The 22,844-nt window shown below is 41.8% G+C and overlaps 1 protein-coding gene across 5 annotated transcripts in view; it reads right to left on the minus strand.

The window, feature by feature from the left end:
- The window catches only part of LRRC1 (leucine rich repeat containing 1), a 235,355-nt gene that overhangs the window by 193,301 nt on the left and 19,210 nt on the right, over positions 1–22,844 (minus strand). For all 5 annotated transcript variants that reach the window (XM_040598663.1, XM_040598662.1, XM_040598661.1 and 2 more), the window contains exons 3-4: positions 10,332–10,410; positions 7,019–7,108 (exon numbers count right to left, since the gene is read on the minus strand). In XM_040598663.1, coding sequence (XP_040454597.1) covers positions 7,019–7,108; positions 10,332–10,410 — 169 coding nt within the window. The remainder of the gene's footprint in view (positions 1–7,018; positions 7,109–10,331; positions 10,411–22,844) is intronic.

Consider the following 22,844-nt stretch of genomic DNA (forward strand, 5'->3'; position numbering starts at 1 on the left):
TAATTATGGCTTAGCCTGTTCACTTTTGAGTGCCTTAACCAAACCTTCTCCAATTTGCTTATCAAGATTACTGAAACAGGCTGGAGAGGCTAAGCCAATTCACTATTACAACAAGATTTCATTTTCAAAATATCTTCCATTCCACTCATGTAACGTCAATCTTCAATGACTTAAAAAATGGGACTACTTTACTTCAAAAAAATATTGCTAAATAGATCTTAAATAACTCTTCCCTGTATAACATACAAGATGCAACATCTCTTATTTAAAGGCCAGATGGCACTGCATTTATGCATTTACTACTATATTTTAAACAATGTTCCTGAAATAAACTTTTGAGTTCCTTAACATTCATTTCTGCCATTTAGCAAACAGCTGTGATTGATTAACACTGAATACTCTACCTACTCAAACACTGTAAATATTACTTGTCATGCTAAATTCAGATAAGCCAGTGAGAGCTTCTAACACTATTTATATCAGCCTAGCCATACCACCTACAAATAGTCCTCCTTCTATGTATTTGCAAGATAAGCCTCCCCATCACTTTTGTTGTATCATGTAAGATCATATTTTAATCAGACATCATTATGCTGAACCTTAAAACAGAATTACATTCCCTTGTTCCACACAATTTTAAGAGCATTTTCCATTCTATGGGATGGTCCCAAATGTGTAATCTACACTTGAGGTATCCTAGCATACACTAAGAAAAACACAGTCAAGGACTGGCCCAGAACTCCATTACCAGAATAAGAATGCCATCCTGATCTGCTTCTGAATCAATCTGCATTGAGCACATCACCCTTGCCTTTGAAGACCTTGTATTCTCCAGCTACTCTTATTCAGATCAACATTAAAGATTCTGAGTTCAGAAGTTGCTGAAAACTTCAAAATCTCTAGAATTAAACACAGGTATATAAAAAGAAACAAAACCCACACTCGATGACTTTGTTTCTCTAACACAAAATACTGTATATTCGTGGTTCCACAACTCTTAAAAACCATGCCTGTAACAAATCTTTATGCAAACCCATGCTCTTAAGTGCAGTAACATTTGCTCTATTCTTTTCACTATGTTCAGCATCATAATGAAATGCCTATTTCAGTGTTCTACCTGCTAGCTGCAGACGTTAAGAGGAAAATTTCTCTGCTTACCTGGTAATTCCCTTTCAGTAGTAAGGTCCACAGATCCATTCAGCCTGCTTGCAGCTTGGGGGTAAACCAGACTCATCAGTCATCAGCATCAGAAGAATAGCCTTCCCATCTAAAGAAATTCACCCCTCCCCACATCAAAAGTTTCTAAAGCTAAAATAACGCTATTCTACTTTCTTGCATCACAGACTGTGCAGTTCTCTGAAAAAAGCTGGGGGGGGGGGGGGGGGGGGGAGAGAGAGGCCATAAATGATGGGGATATAACAAATCATGTTATTACAAAAATCTTTTGTTGACTCCTCAGGATTTGGAGATCGTGTCCAAGTAGAAGACCATCTGAACGCTTTAGGGGGGGGGGGAGGGGAAATTAAGATTGCGTATAGCACAGGAAAGCTTTATTATTCGTCATGCTAGAGCTCAGGCAGGGAACTTCCAAAACACGCTACCTGCCAGTCAGTAATAATCTCCTACTTTAAACCTTAGCATCAAAAAACAACAAAAAAAGAGGTAATCCTTATCTTTTTCAGGCACAGACAAGACTGCTGAAAAAATGGTGAAAGAAAAAAACCAGGTATGAGCTAGATGTTTGGTGTGCTCATAGGCAGCAGGCTTTAAATCATAATTTAAGGCACAGTAGTGAAGCTCTGCACTTTGCTTCAGCTGTTAAAGAAACTTGTTGATTTTCTTGTCCCCACAGGATAACCGCCTTTTTCAAATATGCATTTCATGCTGAAAGGACTGTTGTGTTGGCTAGGGCAGACTCCTTATGAAGCACCCATCTGAGAGTCTGATGCTAGATTAAACATTGGAGACGCACATAAAAGGCCTCCCAAAGAAGGTACCTGGATTTCGTTCAAGCCTATGAACCACAAATAAATAAATAAACACACAAAGCTGACACTATGTCTCTTCTCTTCCTAGAGTTTAGGCCGTGAAAGCACTGTATGGATCTCTAAGTTCCGAAATCTTTGCTGGTAAAAAGCCAACATCACAGTGGGTTGGTGGTGGTGGTGAAGTAACCCTGAAGCCAAAGTTACAGAATGAACGCATATGCACAGACATACATTAGGTTATTCATACTACTGTAAGGTATGCCCTAGGAAGCCTTACAGACAAACACCCTGATTTACCCAAATACCCTTACATACAAATACACTGATTTTTTAATTTCAGGAAAAAGTTATGCCCTGTGTTTTGCGTGTTACATGAATAAGGAAGTATTGAAGAAAAATCCTGAAAGCAAGTGGAAATTCCCAGATGCTACCCACACTGGGAGGAACTGGTTATGCTTGCTCGTTGGGCAGCTCTACAAGCACACATGGTCCTGCAGAATAGGCAGGGAAATTAGAACTTGCTCTCATCAGACTGAAAAATGTTGTAAAAGACACTCCCACTCACAGTTTAAATGGTGTAACTTGTTTCTCCAAATCGTTCAACTAGCCAGTGGGACAACTCCTGCTTCATGCACCCACCTAATTATTAATTAAAATATCTCACATGCATTAGCATTCACTGTTTTACTCCAGATAGCAACCACAGCATGAGTTAACAGAACACAAATCAGAGAAACATGAAAAATAGCACTGGTAATATTTAAGACAACTAGTCTGTTATCGAGTCCTAAAGCAGCATGTCACACATCTTTCTAGTACGCTTTAAAATAATACCTGAACTTAAAAAAAGAGGAAACCTTCACCTAATAAGCGAAAACTTCCAGCACATACACCAGCATTGGATAAGCAGATTGAAGCGGTCACACAGAAGAGAAGTTGACATACACTGAGCAAGAAAGAAGTAAGACAAAAGATTCAAGGGAGGCCTTGCCTATGTTCTTCAAACATCCAGTTGGGACCCTTTTGACAACAAAAAGGACAAGAAAAATATAAAAGGTTTATGCAAAAGAACACTTAACAGCACAGTAAAAATATTAACAGCAACTCTATGCATCAGTGGCCTGAAGATGGTTCAGACGTTGGCCTGGGACAGTGAAGATGGACATTGGCATTCATCTTATACATCAAACAATGTGAAAAATGGACTGGATAGCTGAATTCATGAGGAAGATGCGCTTCTACCAATGGTTCACTGCAAAGCAATTAAAGTCTACTATCTGCCATTAGGAAGAACTTCCTAACTAACTTTCAAAGTACTGCTGCTTCAAAAATATTGCCATTACTTTGTTGCTTTCCCCATTTAAGACAGTAGGGCAAATCTGCAGTGCCACAACATTTTAAGTAGGTAGCTTAATAAAAACAAAAACAAGAAAGAGACACTAAGTGCATACTGATCCCTGTACTACATGAAGATGAATTAGAGATTTCACTGCCTTTATTAGACAGTTTCCCAGACAAGAGCGTAAGACCCTAAGAATTTAGGATGCATTTCTCCAAGTTTTCACATATTCCAGTGGCCAGAAGACTGGGAGCAAGTACAGGGACTTCGAGGTTTTGCCAAAACAAGCACAACTATAGTAGAACAAACCACCAGTACGTATTTTGTTGCTCACTACTTCACAGATCTCATATAGAGCACACAGGTCCAGACTATTCCATCAAACACCACCATGGATTATTATCCAAAGCACAGAGAAACTCCAGTAAGGCATTTGCAAACATATCCAAACACCTTTGAGAGCCTTACTTGGTCTGTTCAGCCAGAAAGACAAAATTAGCATTACTTTCTGACTCCTAGCATTTTTTCAGTCCAGCAAGTGCAGAGGGAAAAAAAACAGAGATGGGAATGAAGAGCACAAGTAAGCAACCTTTGGAGAAGCCACAGAGCATTTCACTGCTTTTATCAAACACAAGGTGGTCAGATGCACTGCCAAATTCACACGCAATAAATGATGACAATTTTGTGAACTAGAAAAGGAAAGCCGCACTTGTTAGCCAGACTGAAAAAAAATAAGTCTATTACTTACAGATCTAATGCTAAAAATTTGATAGAAATCACTCTCAGAGGCAAGTAAGCCATAAGGACTTCAGATTACAGTTCTAACTAGGTACAAACAAGACCTCCCAGTAATTTCCAAGGGGAACAAGTCAGGATACCTTTCTCTCTGTCACCAAGACACTCCCCAACAGACTTCAGGAATACTTGCATTTTCGACAGAATACACTCATGCTACATTAATATTCTTCTGAGTTGGAAAGCATACATCTTTCGTCCAAGCTTACCGTCGACTTCCCAATTGCCATATTCCCATGCCATACCATGAATACCTGCTGAGCCAAAGACAAGAGCCCCACACATTTGTCTCTGCTTCTTTCCACACAAATCTGACAGCAGAAATTTCTACTAATGAGATTTAAGCGTGTTTGTAAAAATACAGTATTCATATCCTAGACAGGTAACCTGGAAGCCCTTTCCAAATCAAAGCAGACTGGTCAGACTTGAACAGAAGTCTAGCCACGCAGCAGAACTCACCAAGAGCACCAGAACAAGCACTTGGCTCTTCTCAAAGTAAGTGAGGACCTCTGCATTTTAGCTTCAATATTGGGAATTGCATACAGACCTTGAGGGAGGCCAGGTTACAACAGCTCACGCAGGGATGAAATACTCTCATAGCATATCTCTGGACCAATAATCTTAGGACCTTAGGATCAACAATAGGTAAAATTTTACCCTTATTCTTGCACAGCTTCACATACTGACATCTCCACAAATGTCTGGTATCTTCATTTTAGCTGCAGTTGTTCCCAGTCATTTGCTCCAAAACAGAGGCTATCGCCACCCACACTACGAAGTGACCTCTCAGGGTAGCCAGCAACCTTCTTCTAGCTACTGTCTGCAAAGCTGCAGTCCACCTCACGCTTTGGGAATCGCTTCAGCTTGTCACATTTCTTGTATTCATTTTCAGAATCAGGCAAGATCCCAGATTTTTGGCCTTGGTTTTCAGTAACTGCAAAGCCTGAACAAGCCTGTTCTTACTGCTAGCGCTACAAAAAAGCTGCATGAAAAGTTTTGTTAACTTTTAAAGAAAAGGAAGAATGTCACAAAAGTCCCAGCCCATGGAATTTTTAGGTAAGACTTTGCCACAGTCACCGGGCACATGTTAGCTGTACCTGTTAGTGCTTGTGGATCGTTTCAAAAGACATCCTCCACTTCTGTTGCTGCTGGAGTGGTGCCAGCTGACAGCTTTCATACCCATGGGAAATGGCTAAAGCAATGCCGGTCTGAACTTGACTACATTGCAGGAGCTCTTACTAATAAGATCCTTTCTGGAGGACTCCTCTGTTTAGAAACAGTTGGGTTTTACTGTTAGGGACTATACTGACTCCCTAAAGAATGTGTGTTAGAAATATTTCACTTTATGAATGGATGTCCAAGATTAATAGGTCTCTACCAATACTCGTGACTCAACTTCCGAGTTACCACAGCTTTCTGAAGTAAGATGGAAGTGGTTCAGTACATGGCAACTTAGAACAACAATATGGGCAAGGTAATCATAAAGGTAGGTGCAGGTTTAAAAGAAAAAAAAAAAAGGGGGGGGGGGGGCATGAAAAAAAGAAAAGAGAACAATCAGGTGCTGCAAGAAATTTCTAAAATGGTATGTTTCCCAGGAAAAGTAACAAACTATAACTTCTCCAGAGTTAAAGCTGGAATAGCAAGTTAGATTCTTCAGCCTCCAAAAAAGCAGCTGGGGATATGGGGATACAGGAGAAAACTACAAAGGTACTGACAGCTGATCAAGTACATAGGGATCAGCTGCTCACTGCCTCTTCCAATACTAGGGATCACAGGCAAGGTAGGTAGAGCCAGTCTCAAAAAAAAAAAAAAAAAACAAAAACAGCAAGAAGTCAATGAATGCAACGGGTAATAGACCTGTGCCGCTATTTGCCAGGGGAAAATGCTAAAGATGTCTACACAATCTCAAGGAGAACCTGTACAAATACCTGGAAGAGAAATTAATTATGGGTTACCAATCAGACAAACCAACATCCAAAGCTCTGGAAATCCTGTGAACCAGGAATAGTCAGGGGATGGAAAGCGTAAGCAAACACACTATTCTTCTTATTCCTCACTAGGCATCTACTTACGGCAACTGTAGAAGTAAGCTGGGCTAGATGAGCCTTTGATCTGAACCAGCACAGCCATTCTCACATATTCGAGTGAGGATACATGTAATTACCTCTTCTCCTTCAAACTGGAAGAGGTACCCTGCTGTCTACTCAGAGGAGAGAGATTTCCCTTCTGCAAGTGTGGATGTTTTATTTCAGTACAAATGAGACAGATAAACAATGTTCACTTGACTTTCCACATGTGTCTACTTTGGAAGTCTGTCCTTGCAACCCTGTGCTACCTTCTAGAGTTAAACACATATTAAAAGCTTATCAAATTTCATCTTAAGATCTATGCCTTTGAGTTTTCATCTCCACAGCTCCCACTGGAGTTTTTTTCAGGATCAGACTGCTCCTGTAGTTTGGAACCTTCTAATTTCTATCCTGATCACAGCCAGCTTTTACCCATCTGTTCTTCTGCCAACAACCGCCCGGTGTTGAGCTAAGCTGCAAGCCATCTGACAAGTTCACAATAACGGATCAATGGGCTACTACAATGAAGGAAAGCAAAAGGTCAGATTTGCATCACAAAACACCTAGTTAATTTTGTACCTAAAATTCCAAGTTACTCCAAATCACAGAGAACAGAGTTGAAACACACACATGCTTCTGCTAATTTCAAGTGAAAATGCGAAGTTATTTTTCTTAACAGATCCCTCAGAATGGAAAGAACATAAAAATAAATGCAGATCTGTAAATAACTTCACAGATATATTACATACAGTGATGTAAGTCATTTATACAATAGGCATAATAATAAACAGAAAATAAATTAAAATAGTAATAAAGTATGAAGAACTTACTTCCCAATGTTTTCAGGTAGTGCTTGCAGAGAGATGTCGTTTACTGAAAGACACGTTAGATTCTGTAATTCAGGAAAGCTTTCAGGCAACCTATGGGGATATTAATTCAAATCAAGGACTTAGAGCAGAAACATTCACATTCATGTAATACATACTGGAAAAGAGAACGTGCAGTGGGGGGAAAAAAAAAAAAGTCTATTTAGCAAATACACACAGAGGGAGGCATGCCCAGACTTCAGCATGACTCTCAGAAAATTCTAAGGATCATAGTAAGAAAAAAAAACAAACAACCACCCATGGCTTAGAGACTTTACAGTTTCTTCTGTGTCAAAGAACAGGTAATACCCCTGTCTCCTAACACTCCCCCCCGTTCCCTGCCCCTAGTTTGCAACTTTAAAAAGGTATAGGGCTTGAGAACATTTTTAAGCATTTTAACAAATTTAAAAATAACAAACATAATAAAAAAAACCCTTTTTTACTACTATTTTCCTGTACTAATATCCTGTAATATTTCATTTACACCTAAATGGTACAATAATTGAATTATTTTTATTCAGGCTTCAGTTACATACATGCTGAGAGCATGGCCATTTCACATTAGCTACTACACTGCTCTTCAATTTCTGCTTTTTGAAGAAACAGTCTGTTCACTATGAAGACAATGTTCCCCTGTTACAGCATTTCACATTTACTGGTTCACAGCACAACAGTATGTAACACCTCCCATCTTATGCTATAAAATGCAGACATATGCAAAACGCTCTCAAAGTTCCCAAAGCTTTTTGGTCCATCACCCAGCCAGTCTTCTGCAAGGCTCAGCGCCCCCCTCCCCTCACACAGACCGATTCCTGTACCACTCACTGCTCACTGGCAGCTGGGTTGCACCAAGCAGCTCAAGTTTGCAGTTGCACAGAAAACAAGGTGGGGCAAAACAGGTGACGAGACAAAAGGAGGAGAAGCCCCTGGTCCATCCATCCAACTTCTGCTTGACCCCCAGAAAATGCAACCTAAGCTCAAGCTATAGCATTTGGTTTGGTTCCTGCTCTCCTCATCACCCAGCTCAGGGCACATGGCACAATCTGCAGGCAGCTAGCCAAAAGGAGATGTGTACCTACAGGTAAAGACAACTGCGCGTGATGAGGAAACGGCAAATTACAATGGGGGGTAAGGAGGACTTTTCATGTGCTCAACTCCGTACTGCACTGTTTGTCATTTTCTGGACCTTTTTAACAGAACATGCTCGATATCTCCAAAACATGAGCTCTACTGTAACTATTCATTACCGCTTAGGCACTAACAGGTTTCAGCTGCAGTTAAATGGTCTGATTATCTTTTGGTCACTCCTGAAGTGGACAGATAGCTGGACTAGATGATCATTGGTAGGTCCCTCCCCACTAGAACTATTCTATCTGCAGCATATAGTGGATTCCCAGTCTAATCTACAATAAATGTGGCTGCTTTTTATTAATATAAACCTGAAATCTGCTGAAAACACCTGGAAAAATGGTCTGTCAGCTACTTTCAATGCTGCGGGTTCATCAATCATTAAGTTCAACAATGAGGCAGCATACTGTATTATGGTAGGACATTGACTGGGAAGATCTCCAACTGGCTTTTAAGCTTAGAGGAAGAAAGGACAAGAATTAATGGATAAAAAAAGTTCCAGGATATCACACAAAAAAGGAAATCACTACTAGACTTTCCCACTCTGCCTGGGCAAATTAACACCAAAAGCTACATGCTGGTAAGACTGAAATTCTGGATCTCATCAAAGAAAATACCTGGCAACTGTGTCTCAACAGCTTTTGGTATCTGTGTTTTCTAACTTAGTAAGCTGCTTGGAGTGATGTTTTCCAGGACACACATACACTTTGGAGCCACTTCATCAAGAATTTTTAAAATTCCCTTGAATTGCCAACAAAGAGTTACGAGATCTATTTCATCCCATCAAAAAGCCTTTCCACTCTTTTGTTAATTCCACTCAGCTGTAGCTGTGCATTACACTTACTGCTTAAGCAAACACATTACTTGGGCCCCAGGCCTTATTCAGCACAGAAAATGGAGAAGGATAACTAGCACACTACTACAAACAATTTTGATTTCAGTACCACGAGGTGCAGCTCTGAGCTTTTCCGAGCTTTATGTAGTGCACACTGATGCCTGGGAAAAAGCTCTTTGGTGACCCTCACCACTTGCATATCTAAACATCAGTTCAGCCTCAGTTTGCTTTACTGGATTTTTGTGGTATTATTATCCTCACTATATAAATGGGTTACAGAGGCACAGGGATTAAGATCACAAGCATCCCTTTAATGCTTAGAGATGTGCCTTTCCACAGAACTTAGGATGCACTATGGGCAATATTCAAAGTGCACTTCTGAAGAATCTCAGCTGTACACGTGGAGAAGCCATCCTGCAAAACCACTGGAGCGGCTTGAGATATTACAGACACTCTCTTGCTTGTTAGCAGTACTGCATCCTAGCCAGCCGGCTAATTGTGCAAGTATTGCTAGACCATCTCAGCGCAAAGCAAAGCAGGTCAGCAAGCACCCACTGTGAATACTCTGGCTTATGTAAATTGCAGAGCATCACAAAGGAGCTCTGTGGCACCGGCTGGTTTAGGAAAGAGTTCTCCAAACATTATTCAAAGGCCTTAACTAGCAGATCACTTCTTCCTTGCTATCTCCAGCCCCATTTTGCTAGATAAATTCCAAGTCCTTCAGCAAATGGAACAGAGAAATGTAAACAAAACTCCTCCTCTATACTGAAAGTGTGCGTAATCCCCAATCCCCTCATCAGAACGTGGACTGGCAGCAGCTGTAGCAGCCACCAACATATGCAATGCATTTTTGCCACATGTTACTGCATGTCACTGTGTCCCAATTGATGAGAGGGTGATGAAACACTAGTCCAAGCTTTAATCATTAGTAAAAGCCATTATCTGCAGCGGCTGATGTAAAGTCTGTTCCAAATCATCAGGCACCTGGGTTTGTGCCAATGCATTCGTGCTACCCACTGCCTTATCTCTCCCAAGTATGAGCATGCTTTTCCTATGCATTTAAGAAGAGAAATGAAAATTACTTGAGAGACAATCAGATTTACATTTTTCCTGGTTAGCTAACAAATTTCATCCCCTCCCAGGGGATGAAACAGATCTGAACTTTTGCTGCGGTCCCTGACAGAGACAGACACTCTTGGCAAGATTTCATAGAGATCCTAGATCACAATTTTTAAGGGCTTATTTAAAATTGTAATTGTTACAGCAAGATTATAATTCTGGTACAGCAGGTACTAAGAAGAAGGTGGAAGTTACCTAGTCAGTGGATTCCCACTGAAATCTGCTACCTGTAGTGCTCTGCAGAATGAGATGCTTTCTGGTATTTCAGGAATATCTGCAGAAGAAAAAAAAAAGGAACAAAATTGTCAACAACTGTACTGCATCTACACTGAAATCACTGCCTCATTACATTCAGCAACTTGCTATTGCAAGGAGTTACCTTAGTATCTTTCAAGACATTTCAACATGCAAGACTGCTTCACATCCACGTAAACGGCTATCACGGCAAAGCCAGTTTGTGCTTTTTCACCCCCCGTTTCCCCCTCCTGCTGCATGCTAGTCTTCCTGATCCTAGACTACTCAACTATCCTTGGACTGATCTTTATCAGCCTCTGCCCATCAAAAAATAGACTCTCTATGTGCAAGAACTGTCCTAAAAACCAACCAAAATCTGAACCTCCTGTAACCTGATCGATACATGCCCACAATCTGGGATGGCAGAAAGTACACGGGGAGGGCAAGCAAGGGAAGGAGGAAGTGAACGTGCAAGTGTATCCACCCGTCATGTACACTCATGGGAGCAGAACAAGCCTCCCTCACACTAAAGCCAGGTAATTTGAAATACTATCCAAATTGACGGGTCCCAAATAAGTGCTAGTACGCTATTTCAGATTGCCAGAAAGTAATCAGAGATATTTGTATGTAAAAGCAGATTTATTTTTCTTTAGTACTTCAACATAAAACACTACCTACTGAAGTTCGGCATGTTACCTTTAAAAATAAAATCATCTTCCGGCCCTCCTACATCCAGCTGTATTTCCACAAATAAGCTGTGGGTCCTCTGTGTAAGTCCTTCGCTACTGCCATCGAGCTCCAGCAAAAACGAAACAAACATGTTTGGTCTCCCTGTTTAACAACTTAAGATTTTTACGATTCACTTTGAAAAGAATTCAAACAGACAAAAAGCGCAAATCTTGAAGTAAAAATCAGAATTCTGTTTCCAAGTTTTTTTTCTTATTTCCATGTTTTTCTCCAGGGCATTACATATACTCCATCCCCTCTTCCTGCTGCTCTCATCACAAAGAATACTTTGGGAAACGTTTTCATAGTTTCCTCATGCAAGTGGCACCATTGACCTCAGCTGCCACAAGTGATCTAAATACGCTGAAAAATATTTGGAAATAGGGTCCCTTCCTACCTAGCTGAGTAACTCAGAATTGACTACCTATGTATTTCCTTCAGCTCTTCTCCCCAAAAGCACGTGATGGAGAGAGGAGGGGAGAAGAGAAGAGAGTACCTGCTCATCAGGTTCATGTCTTTCGAGGTAATTTGAGCAAATGCATCTATTTTGAATGACTCCTAGCTCAGAATGCAGAGCCTGGAAGAACATTTTCCAAATCCACAGGTCACCAGTTGCAAACGAACAATCAGCAAAACGGTGGTAGAGGAGCACCTCCTGGGAACCTTCTTCTGTTTCCCATGTGAACAGGAAGGGCTGGAGGGAAGGAGGGATACAGACACCCCCAAATGGCTTTCACTCCATCCCAAGCGATGCTTCCTCTTGGAATGGAAGGAAATCACTCTTGCCTCATGAACCCCAGTACACCCAGTACACTCTCCAGGCACAGCTTTGAAAACAGCTGGGGCAGACGGAGAAACGGTTCCTAATCATTATGAGTAGCTCTGGAGTAGTCTAATCACTAACCCCAGAAATACACTGCATATTCAGAAAGTATATTCACTGTATCAAGCATCAAATATAAAAGTATCAAAATCATGGCTGATAAAATATCAAATACCAAAAATATTAAAAAAATTATTAAGAGAGGCGAATACCCACAGTGCGACATATCAACACAAGCTGTGCTTCCACAACGTCAAGCAAAGCCACCTAGGGTGAGGTTTGCACGAAGCCGTGCATGCAGCACAAATAGTTCCCTCGGTACGCTTGGTGAAGGAGAATAAACTGCTTTTAAATCTACACAAACCCCAGGACCCATCAACAGCATAGCTGTTCCACAGAATGAAACAGGTGACTTCAGAGACTAAGTCCCATCAGAGATACGTTCTCACACCCCCACTCCCTCGTAGCAGCTTTGGTATTTGCAGGGAAACACTGGACTTCTCCCAGAAATCCAACAGCAATGAGACAAATTCAGAGTGAAGTGTTAGGTGAGACCTTTGAAGTTAGAAGGGACAGGTAACACTGAGTCCCCGGGCGAGGGCGAAGCCGCCAGCCGCAGGGAAGGAGCGGAGCAGCGGGCAGGACTGCAGCGAGGTGCTGGGCTGCGGCTGGGAACCCTGCGCCGGGGACACCAGGCAGGAGGGCAACCAAGCCTCATGGTCAGGCTCTTCAAACCTCTTCACAGGTTCAGTCTCAAGTCTGGGTCCAGCACAACACACGCCAACAGATCCTCCACAAAGAATCTCAAAGTAGCCACACAACTACCACAGGAGCCACAGGGCTCCCAAATTTAAGTGGGAGACACTTGAACAACCAGCCTATTTCAAAGTGCCACGTTCACAAGAGTCTCTGCCGACCTCGCTTCAGGAGCCAAGACTTCACACTTTATTCCTTTCACATGGTAGGTACAAACAGGTCTGAACAGCACATTTAAGTAATTAAAATGAAAAAAACCCACAAGTTTCATTATGATTGCCTGATTAAATGATGACCTTAAAGTGATAAATTCTTGTAATGCTCAAAGCACTTAAAAGCATCTGCCTGTCACTAACACTCCAGAAAGTAAAAGCACTGATGCCACTGCAGGGACATTGCTCTCTTGCAAACAGATAGATAGCAATTTAACAAAAAGAAACAAGTAGTGTTAGTTTAACATTCATGTAAATGCATTCACTTTTGAAAGGGTGTTCTAAGAAATGCATACAGTACACAGAAACGTAAACCTTCCCTTTCTCTACAAAGCTATGCACATATAATCAAAACAACATCAAAATTGCATTTACAGACAGCAAAGCTGATGGTTTTACCCATTCTGTGATTGAGTGCCCCTGCATAAGACTGAATTTGTACTTCCGAATTATTGACAACAGAGGTCCTACATGCACTCAAACAGACATTGTTACTTCTACGTTGCAGCAACAAACACTGATACTGAGCTCAGCTAACAGCAGCAAGTAAAGAATGTGTCATCCACCACTTAATCTTCATACCACCCTTTCCTGGATAAGTAGCTGGAAAAGGGGCATTGCTATTTCAAAGCTTCTGCGTACTCAAAACAGCTCATTTCTTTGCAACCAAGGCAGCATCCACAGCTTTTATACATGCATATATGTACATACACAACCTTTTCATATACAGATACACACTTTTCTCTGTGAATCGTTCTCCAAAATAAAAAAAAAACCAAACCAAACCAAACAAAACCACACACACACACAAAATCAAAGCTCAAGTAGAACTATCCTAATTTGTTTGGGGGAAAAAAATAATTCTATATATATGTATATACACGTGCACAGACATAAAAATGCAACAGCTAAAGCACAAAAACGTAAATCCTCAGTGGCAACATTTCTGAAACTAATGAGGCTACTGATTTTCTCCACCAACATGTAGTTTCGTTGCCATACTGCAAATAATTTCTCTTTACTTCTGTATGATGGACTATGAGAATCAGAAATGCCTTCTCAGCAAAACTATTTTGATAAGCTTTTTCTGTTACAAATCTTGGGTATTACCTGTAAAACCCAACAAGTATTTAAGCTAAGTAAAAATTACTCCAATATAAGATACTACTTGAAATAAGACAGTATAGGCACTGCTTATAGTTTGGGTGCATTTACAAATTACTGCTTTGAAAAGGAAATGTGCTTTCCCAGCCTAGATATTCCAGGCTAGGAAGTCACTACCTGAGCAAAAATCTTCACTAAGAGATGGTAACAGACACAAGGAAAAGAAAGGAAATTCCATTTCTATGGGGTTTTTGCATGTAAAGTGCATTCCCTCTCCCCACTGAAACTTTCACTGTTTGTTTTTGTCCTCCACCTAACTGGACAAAGACAAAAATTCAATGCAACCCTTTGAACTGAGGATCATTATACGTTTAGTACATGCCACAAGGTTGAAATAGAACTTATCTTAACTGCAAGGCATTTTAAAAAGATTTCTCAGGCAAAAAACAACCAAATTATGAGCAGATACTTTATCATTACATGTGAAGATCACTGTAACATTGTGTTGAATAAACAAACTGAGAAGAGAAAAAGCAAGGAGCATTTTAGTGTATGACAAAAAGCCTGGAGTGATAATTATAGCAAAGAAGATGATGGTCCATAATAGAAGCATTGACACAAATCAACTGAAATGCAGCAGAGGATATTAAAATATATAAAGAAATCCTTCTGTCTCTTGATGGATTAAGCAGCTTTCATCACTACTGCTGACTGCTTGATTTCGTTACAGACATTAACACGTACATCTCTGCCAGTATCAGCAGCAGTAAGTCTGAATGCTTTTCTTGCCACTGCTGGTTAACCAGCTCAAATCCTACTTAAATATCTAGGATTCTTCTAATGCTACACACTGACGAATGCTCTACATTTACACGATGCCCCAGATGTTCTGTAATAGAGATTGTGCAGCACTGCTAATAATAAAACCATAAACCAAGCATAAGCCCTGTGACGTATGACAATACAAATACTGGCAGCAAAAAGAAGTCATGCCAGCAGAAGTGGATCAAAATCAATCTTAGCAGTCATGTATCTAAGAGGACATATTTCTTCCTCACCCCCTTTCAAAATACCTCTTCAGATATTTATACTAATTCGCACAAGAATTTGCTAACGATCTAGCAAGCCTTGTAGAGGTGACTTAAGAGGTAGGTTTGACATTAGGGGATTCTGTACTGTGAATGAGAAAATTACTTTTAAAAATTCTGTTGTTTGGTGCCAATTTTTAATTTTTGTTCTAAGATTTTTACAACAGCTACACCTCTTAATACCCCATTCCTTCTTCTGATGGCTAAGAGGGAGAGGGAAGAAGACAATATTATTTTTAAACAGATAAAACCTTTTGTATGGCATATTTTTCCCCCATTTTGCATGAAGTTTCAAGGACTGATAACATATTTTTTTTTGTCTACCCAAAGGCTATGTAGCCAGCATCCTTTATGCATTCTGCGACAGGGAATATGATTTTCAATACCTAATCAATATCAAGACAGCAATGGCCAGGAAGGTCCTAATCTGCAACAGGGCTACCAGACCAGGGCTACTCAAACAGTGGACTCCAGCTTAGAGTAAAAAGTATTTTTAGAAGAACTCTGCTGAAGTCTTAAAACATCAGAGATGCACTACATTCCTGAGAGAGAGAGTTTACAGTGTTCAAGGGTCTTTCAGGGAGCAACTACTGGGTGGTGCTACGTTCTCCAGGTATGAAGGCAACACGGAACACTGTGCTTTAGAAGAACTGGAGCTGGCGCACTGCACGCACCCCAGCAAAAGCCAGCTGAACAGTCCTCATCTAGGTGGTGATACTGGAAGGCCCATCACCAGGTAAATACAGCCCAGGCAAAACACTTTCACTGCTTGGTGATTAGAAATGTATTAAGCAGTTGATTAGTTTACACCAAATGTATACCCGGCAGCCCATTCCAGACTCTGAGACTGAAACCCCTCACAAAACACAGCATTACCCCCCAGGGGAGAGTTAACCAGCAGCAAACCAGGTCTCGTCCACCCACTTCAATACACAGAAGATCTCTCCCCCTGCCTCTTCTCACATATATGACATACAGGATCTACAGTACATCACACATACACACACAAAAGGTCCACTGAAGCATTAAATACTGCAGTGCTCAAGTGATTTAGGAGCTGTCACAGTTTAACCCTGGTCAGTGACTAAGCCCCATGCAGCCACTGGCTCACTCCCCCCTCAGTGGGATAGGGGAGAAGATCAAAGAGTGAAACTGAGAGAACTCGTGGGTTAAGATTAAGACAGTTTAATTGGAAAAGCAAAAGCCACACACGCAAGCAAAGCAACACAAGGAATTCATTCACCACTTCCCATGGGCAGGCAGGTGTTCAGCCATCCCCAGGAAAGCCGGGCTCCACATGCGTGACGGTTACTTGGGAAGACAAACACCATAACACCAAATGTCCCCCCCCCACTGCTGCTTCTTCCCCCAGCTTATATACTCAGCATGACATCCCATGGTATGGAATATCCCTTTGGCTAGTTTGGATCAGCTGTCCTGGCTGCGTCCCCTTCCCATTCCCCGTGCCCCTCCAGCCCTCTCGCTGGCAGGGCCTGAGAAACTGAAAAGTCCTTGAATCAGAATAAACATTCCCAAGCAACAACCAAAACGATCTGTGTGCTATCAACACTGTTCTCACACCAAATCCAAACCACAGCACTGCACCAGCTGCTGAGAAGAAAAATTAACTCCATGCCAGCTGAAACCAGGACAGGAGCTTAAAGGTTCTCTTCTCACTTCCACAGAGGTTCCCCTGTGCCACCCACCTCAGAGGGATCTCTGAGAAGCGTGCCCTTGGAAAAGCTCTCCAGTCCTGCTCTCCACCTCCTCCACCTTCCAAACATGGGAGGAAGGAAACTGCCCACTTGGTCAAATACCTTGCACGAAGGAATTTGTGCTGCAAATATTTGTCTTTGCAAAGGGCTCTTCAGCTGGAAAGCCCAGCTGAGTAGGCTCCTGCCTCACAGATGCCACCACCACATCTCCGTAACCTCCCCAAAGCAGCCAAGCGCAGCTCCCAGAGCTTCTGTCTGCAGAGGGAAAGGATGGAGGAAGGTTACTTATCTCTCTTCACTTCCACATTCCACATGACATTCACAATGATCTGGCAGGCTTCTTTTTTCTTAAAAAAACAGAAGGTTTTGCTACTAGCCCTGAAGGCTGAAGTAATCAACGTCTTTAGGTGAAATGCTACAGTTTCTGGGGCACGGTGTGACAGGAGTCATGTGGTTCCTGCAAAGTCTATTGAGATTAAGTGGCTCTTGTACAGGTTGTAACACTTTCCTCCTCACACTCTGAGGCTGATAGACAAAATACAAGAGATAGGGCTCTTAAGTCCTGTCTTTATGGCTCTAAGGAAAATTCACACACAGATTCAGGTTGGGTTTTCTCAACTAAATCCCTTACTGTATAATTAACAAGAAACTGAAGCGAGGTAAGCATCTCATTCCTCCTCCTCACCGCTTCTGGATAGATCCTTTTTCCAAGCAAGGAGAGCAGCCAGGGAAAAAAACCCTCACAAAACTGCATTTGCTGGATACACAGATATTAAACACATTGCTTGAAAGAAAACTGTGTGGGGTCATAAAAACAAGCTGGTTTTTAAACAGAGAGCATGCAGTATATCAACAGATTATCTTTCTCAGCTGCAGGAAGAAGAAGTAGCAGAGGACCAGGAGCTGCAAATTTTAAACGGGAGGTAAAAGAAGGGAGGGCAGGGAGGTGGTGGTGTGCTCAAAGATCAAATCACAGGGAAGCAATAGTTCCAGGTGAATTAAGTGGAAGTGCCCAAGTTCGGCAAGGAATTTAGGTCTTCTACCTTTTTACTGACACTTTTTAACACTGAAGAGTTAAATGAGGCTAGGAGGCATTTTTATAAGGATTCCGTCTTGGACCTCAAGGCTAGCAGGAATTAAATACTCTTAATCTGAGAAGCAAGAAGGAAAAAAAGTAAAAATTAGTATTCTACCTATGAAGCAATGGATGACGGAAAGCATATTCGTGTTTTAGCAGCAAAGTTACAGAATTACTGGATTAATTCTTCAGTAACTCTATAGCCCTGGCATCTAAACTCCTCAACAAAAAAGAAACAAAAAAGAAACCAAAACCCACAGACCTCTGTGGATATAAGAACTAACACCACCTGTTTGCAGATCGCCATTTTATGATCTCTAATCTAGGTTATCTGGAAAATGAAGTATTTATTTTATGTCATGCCCATATGCACTGTCTGATACTTAACACATTAGCTGATACTTTAGCAGGCCAAAGGTTTCTGTCTTCAATTTGTCCTGCTGCTTTCAAAAAAAACCCACAACCAACCAAAAATCAAACAAAATCACTCCCAAAAAAAACCAAACAAAAAAAACCTTCAAAATCCATAGCCTTCTCTGGAATTTGAATGAAGCCAGACACCGTTGTAGCAAAATTTCCTTAGGAAAAAGTTAAATCTGGCAGAATATACCATGATGGAAAAATCCGCTTTTCTGTAATCCATTTAAAAATAGCACCTTCTAAACTTATTTGATTATTCCATCATGAGACTTCACTTATCTTTTCTTTCTCAGTCACAGTTGGCACTTGCTGCTCGCTCCTTCCTCTCCCTGATGAGCCTTGCTCAGTGACCAGGTCGACTTTTCTTCCTCCCCTTACTTCTCCTGCTGTACATAAAGCTCACCTCCTCTTCCAACTTACCAACATCCAATTCACTTTAGTGACACAGACTCAAAAATTCCAACTTTTACATAATTTCTTCGAAGTCAGCAAGATTTTCTACACATCTGTAGGATTCCGCAATGCTCCAGAATCTAAAAGCAGTTTTCAGTACATGTTTCTTTTTCCCCAGTACTCTGCTTTGTACATCAATCCCTAAACCTCATGTGTTAAGACATGCGGAAGATAAAGTTTTTTAAGCACAGGTTTTAAACTAACCTCAAGGGAGGGATGGGAGAGAATACAAAGAAACTACATGTCACTAGAAACTAGATGTGTCAAAAAGCAACCAAAAAAAAAAAAAACCTGCAACCCAACACAACTGCTGGCAAGCAACCACCTAACAGAGTAGAAACGCTGTTCTCTCCAAGTCTGCAACAAGGGAGCTTTGCTTTCATTAGCACCTATAGATATGTATATATAAAATAAGCCAACCAAAAAACAGTCACTGTCCAGACCCAGGCTAAAGCTTAGCTTAAGATCATCTGCGGTAGTGCTCTACCACCACACAAACCACAATAGTCTCTGGTGGGATGTCCCACGGCTTTCAGGTGTTCACAGTCAGGGTGGCAGTGAGTGCACTCACAGGATGTTTCTTGTACCAGGAAGACACGTCCACGCAGGAGCAGAAGAGCAATTCTTGTTTGTCTGTAAGTGCTCACCTGGACATAAATCAGTTGAGAAGGCAAACAAGCAACATCCAGCAGTTGCATATGTTAACAAAAAAAATACATTTGCCAACTATACCGCCTCACAGCACAGCTTGCTGGCTTCTTTTTTTCTTGTCCACTGAGCAAGAGAGTGTCAATTCACATTTATTTCTCAGCATTCTGGGTTGTGCCATGTACCATGAGACTTGTACCAGCACATTTGTGTCAGGGCAGCTGGTGGCAAGCAGAGAAGAGGATTTCATGGAGGTCTCTGCTCGGATGCTATGAAGTGCAGCAGATGTGGACAACCAAGGTGAGAGCACAGGGCAAAAGGCAGCAGCTGTTAGATGAGACAGCAGAGCCCATGTGGGGCTGCAGGACAGGATCAGAAGACGTAAAGAATGTCTCTACCTAATGAGCTTATGTCCTCACTGTAAAATAGCTGGGTCACCAGCCCAGGCTGAACTGAAACAAGTGTTCAAGCCTTTCCTCTGTCAGTATTTCTAGTCAGAAAACACTGGTTATCCTGCTTTCAGTGGGGGAGAGGAAAAGGAGAACACTTACCCACTTTGTGGGCAGAAGGGCAGTAATCCTACAGTACGGATTTGAGAGCAGGTAACTGAATATAAAAGATAAAACACTGGTGTGCATGCACTGATACACACAAGTGAGCTGAAGCCCCAGAGAGCAAAGCAAAGACTACACACTGCTCTTCAGGGGCATGGACTGATGCTCTGCAGGTCACCTGCTGCGTGCTCACCCAGCATTCTGAGGAAGCTTTAAATGACTTGTTGAATAAAATGTACCCATCACACAATACACCATGAATGTGGTGTTCTGAGGATGACTAAGATCTCTAAAGAGACTTTTAATTAAGTTGTAAAGCTGCTAGAAAGAATAAACACTTCAAATAAAAAGCAGTAATGTCAAACCACCTGCAACTGTAAGTAGAACAGTTAAATACCGCTGCTGTTGATTTCTGAAAGTACCCTGAAAACTGAAGACAAAAAACCCCAAAAGTTTTAAATCTGCAACTATAGTCCACTTTGGAAGCAAGAAAGAGGTAAAAATAAGGCTCACTGAGCATTTGGGACACTGGCCTACAGCTGCCAAAGATTGATCTCCAAAATCTTGGACACTGCTCAGACCATCCCCCTTGCACAGCAGCATCTCTCTCCTTACACTACAGCATGGTGACTATTGAGATGCTTCTGAGGGACGATCTCTACTGTTAGGGTAATGCTGAAGTAGGATATTTATCTTTTGTGAAATCTCAAATTATTTTCACATAAATGACAGCATATGTGCCATAACATGGCAACTGTGTTGAGAGAGGATTTTGGAATGAGAATATCCTGATGTTACAAGACTTGTGTCCACAACAGCCTCGCTACCAGTACAGTCATAAGCTCAGTATGACAAGAAACTACAGAAATGGGTAGGAGCTAGTGTATTACGCGCTCAGAATCCATCTCTACAGTAGGTATGAAACTGTACACATTAAAAAGTATCATTCTTATTGGATAACAAAGTAAAGAACCACGTTGAGATTTTGGTATCAAGCATCATGCAGAGTCAAATACGGCCTAACAAGTTCTGCCCACACACAGATCTCCTCAGTAGATGCCACAGCAAACCCGTTGCTCCTCGACTCACAAAGTAACAGATCTCAGCTCTGCTGAGAGCAGTCAGCAAGAGAACCAGCATAATCCACCTACAAAGATTATCAAAATCCATTTAATATTTCCATTGTGTGCACGCTTGCATCTTTTCCTCTGTTTTGAGACTCAGGGCTTGGACACAAGGCCAAACCGCAAGGCTACAGAGCACCTCCACGGAAGAACAGCTAACCTGACCCCCCCACCCGCTGCCAGCTAGGGCCACTGCAGCCAGCCAGTGCAAACCTGCCAGGACACAGCAACTACACTGATGCTATGGGCTTGTGTGACCCAGTCCTTGGCAGGCATGTTCAGTGAAAGCAAGCAGAGTAGCAGCAGACAAGCCTGCCAGGCTTCTGTCAGAGAGAGATAACAACATGCCCACAGACACAGAAGTGCGAGAGGCTCATCTCCCACATAAGCAAAGGGGCTAGCCTTCACCCAAGGGAGTGGACAGCGAGACAGTTCAAACAGCACTGCTGCAGCTGGGAAGGGCAGGAAAGCCACCCCAGCGCCCAGTACCCAGCAGCCACTGTCCAGTGTGAAAAGTCACAGCGATTTTCTTCTTATCCTAAAAGAGCTGAATGAAACAAGCTGCTGACAATCTGTCAAAGGCCTGAAAAGGGAGTGGACATTAAAAAATAAAAAAAAATAGAAATCCAGACTTCCACACCACACGTATTAAGAGAAAGTATGTCTGGGGTAGCAATTTCTTTCAAACAGAAATACTACAATTAAATTAACGCCTTCAGGGCATTTTAAGAAGTGTGCACCATGCTGACAAAAACCTATCAGTGGGATCTGAGGGATTTAATACGAATCAAAGACAAACAAAAAGAACTCTTCTTAGAGAAGAAGGATACTAAAAAGGAATGTACCACCTCCGCAAGAACACAGCATCTGTAACGTAACATACATAATCCCAAATATCAGCAAGCATTATATTAACTACAGAAACTTCATGCATTACTCCTCCTGTCTGGGAGAAGCTACAGAACAAGAAAAGCCATTAACATTTTAATGAATCTGGGATGGCAGGGCCCTAAGCTCTAAGAATTCAGCCTCCAGGGGTTGTGCAGAGGAAAAGGGAGGAGGGAGTCCGTGGAGGAAAACTCTGCAGGATGAGCAGCATGGGTAGTGGCCTGCTACAATTCCCAGGGTTCTCAACCAAGCCACGCAGACGTTGGGAGAGAGGGAAGCTTAATGAAGTGCCAGCCCAGGTGCAAAGAAAAAACTGCAGAAATCTGAGCACACCTTTCTTCCTTTGGAGACTGCACTTCCTTTCTGAATCACAGGATCATTCAAGACTTGTGCCAGAGAGTACTGCAGTGCTGCGGGAAAACTAACAGCACTTCTGATCGTGCCTAGAGCAGAATCCTTCTTCTACCACGCAGAACAACGACTTGTGCTGAAATCCAATGCAAAGCACAGGAGCCCTACCCAAACTTCAAGGACAGCAAGCAAGGATGCTTCCTTCAGCGACCCAGTTTCCTTGCAGAATTCACCAGTGATGTGACAATCCAGGAAAAGATTTACCCAAGCTTGGGGAGCCCGAGAGAACCAGTAGTAGTTTCAGACACACAGCAGCTGAGCATCCTATCTCAGAAGACGCTAGAGGGAATACTCTGAGTCTCAGATGCGCTTTGCTAGCAACTCAAAAGCTCAGGAACCCACTGCTGAAATCCCACAAGTCTGTTTTCTTTAGCCTCAGAACTAGTACATCAGCTTTCTGAACAACGTAAGACCAAGGGGCAAAGATATACTGCATTGCCAAATAACCTTCAAAGTGTTGACCATCACTATGCT

This window comes from Falco naumanni, chromosome 6 (assembly GCF_017639655.2).
Source record: "Falco naumanni isolate bFalNau1 chromosome 6, bFalNau1.pat, whole genome shotgun sequence".
NCBI classification, from domain to species: Eukaryota; Metazoa; Chordata; class Aves; order Falconiformes; family Falconidae; genus Falco; species Falco naumanni.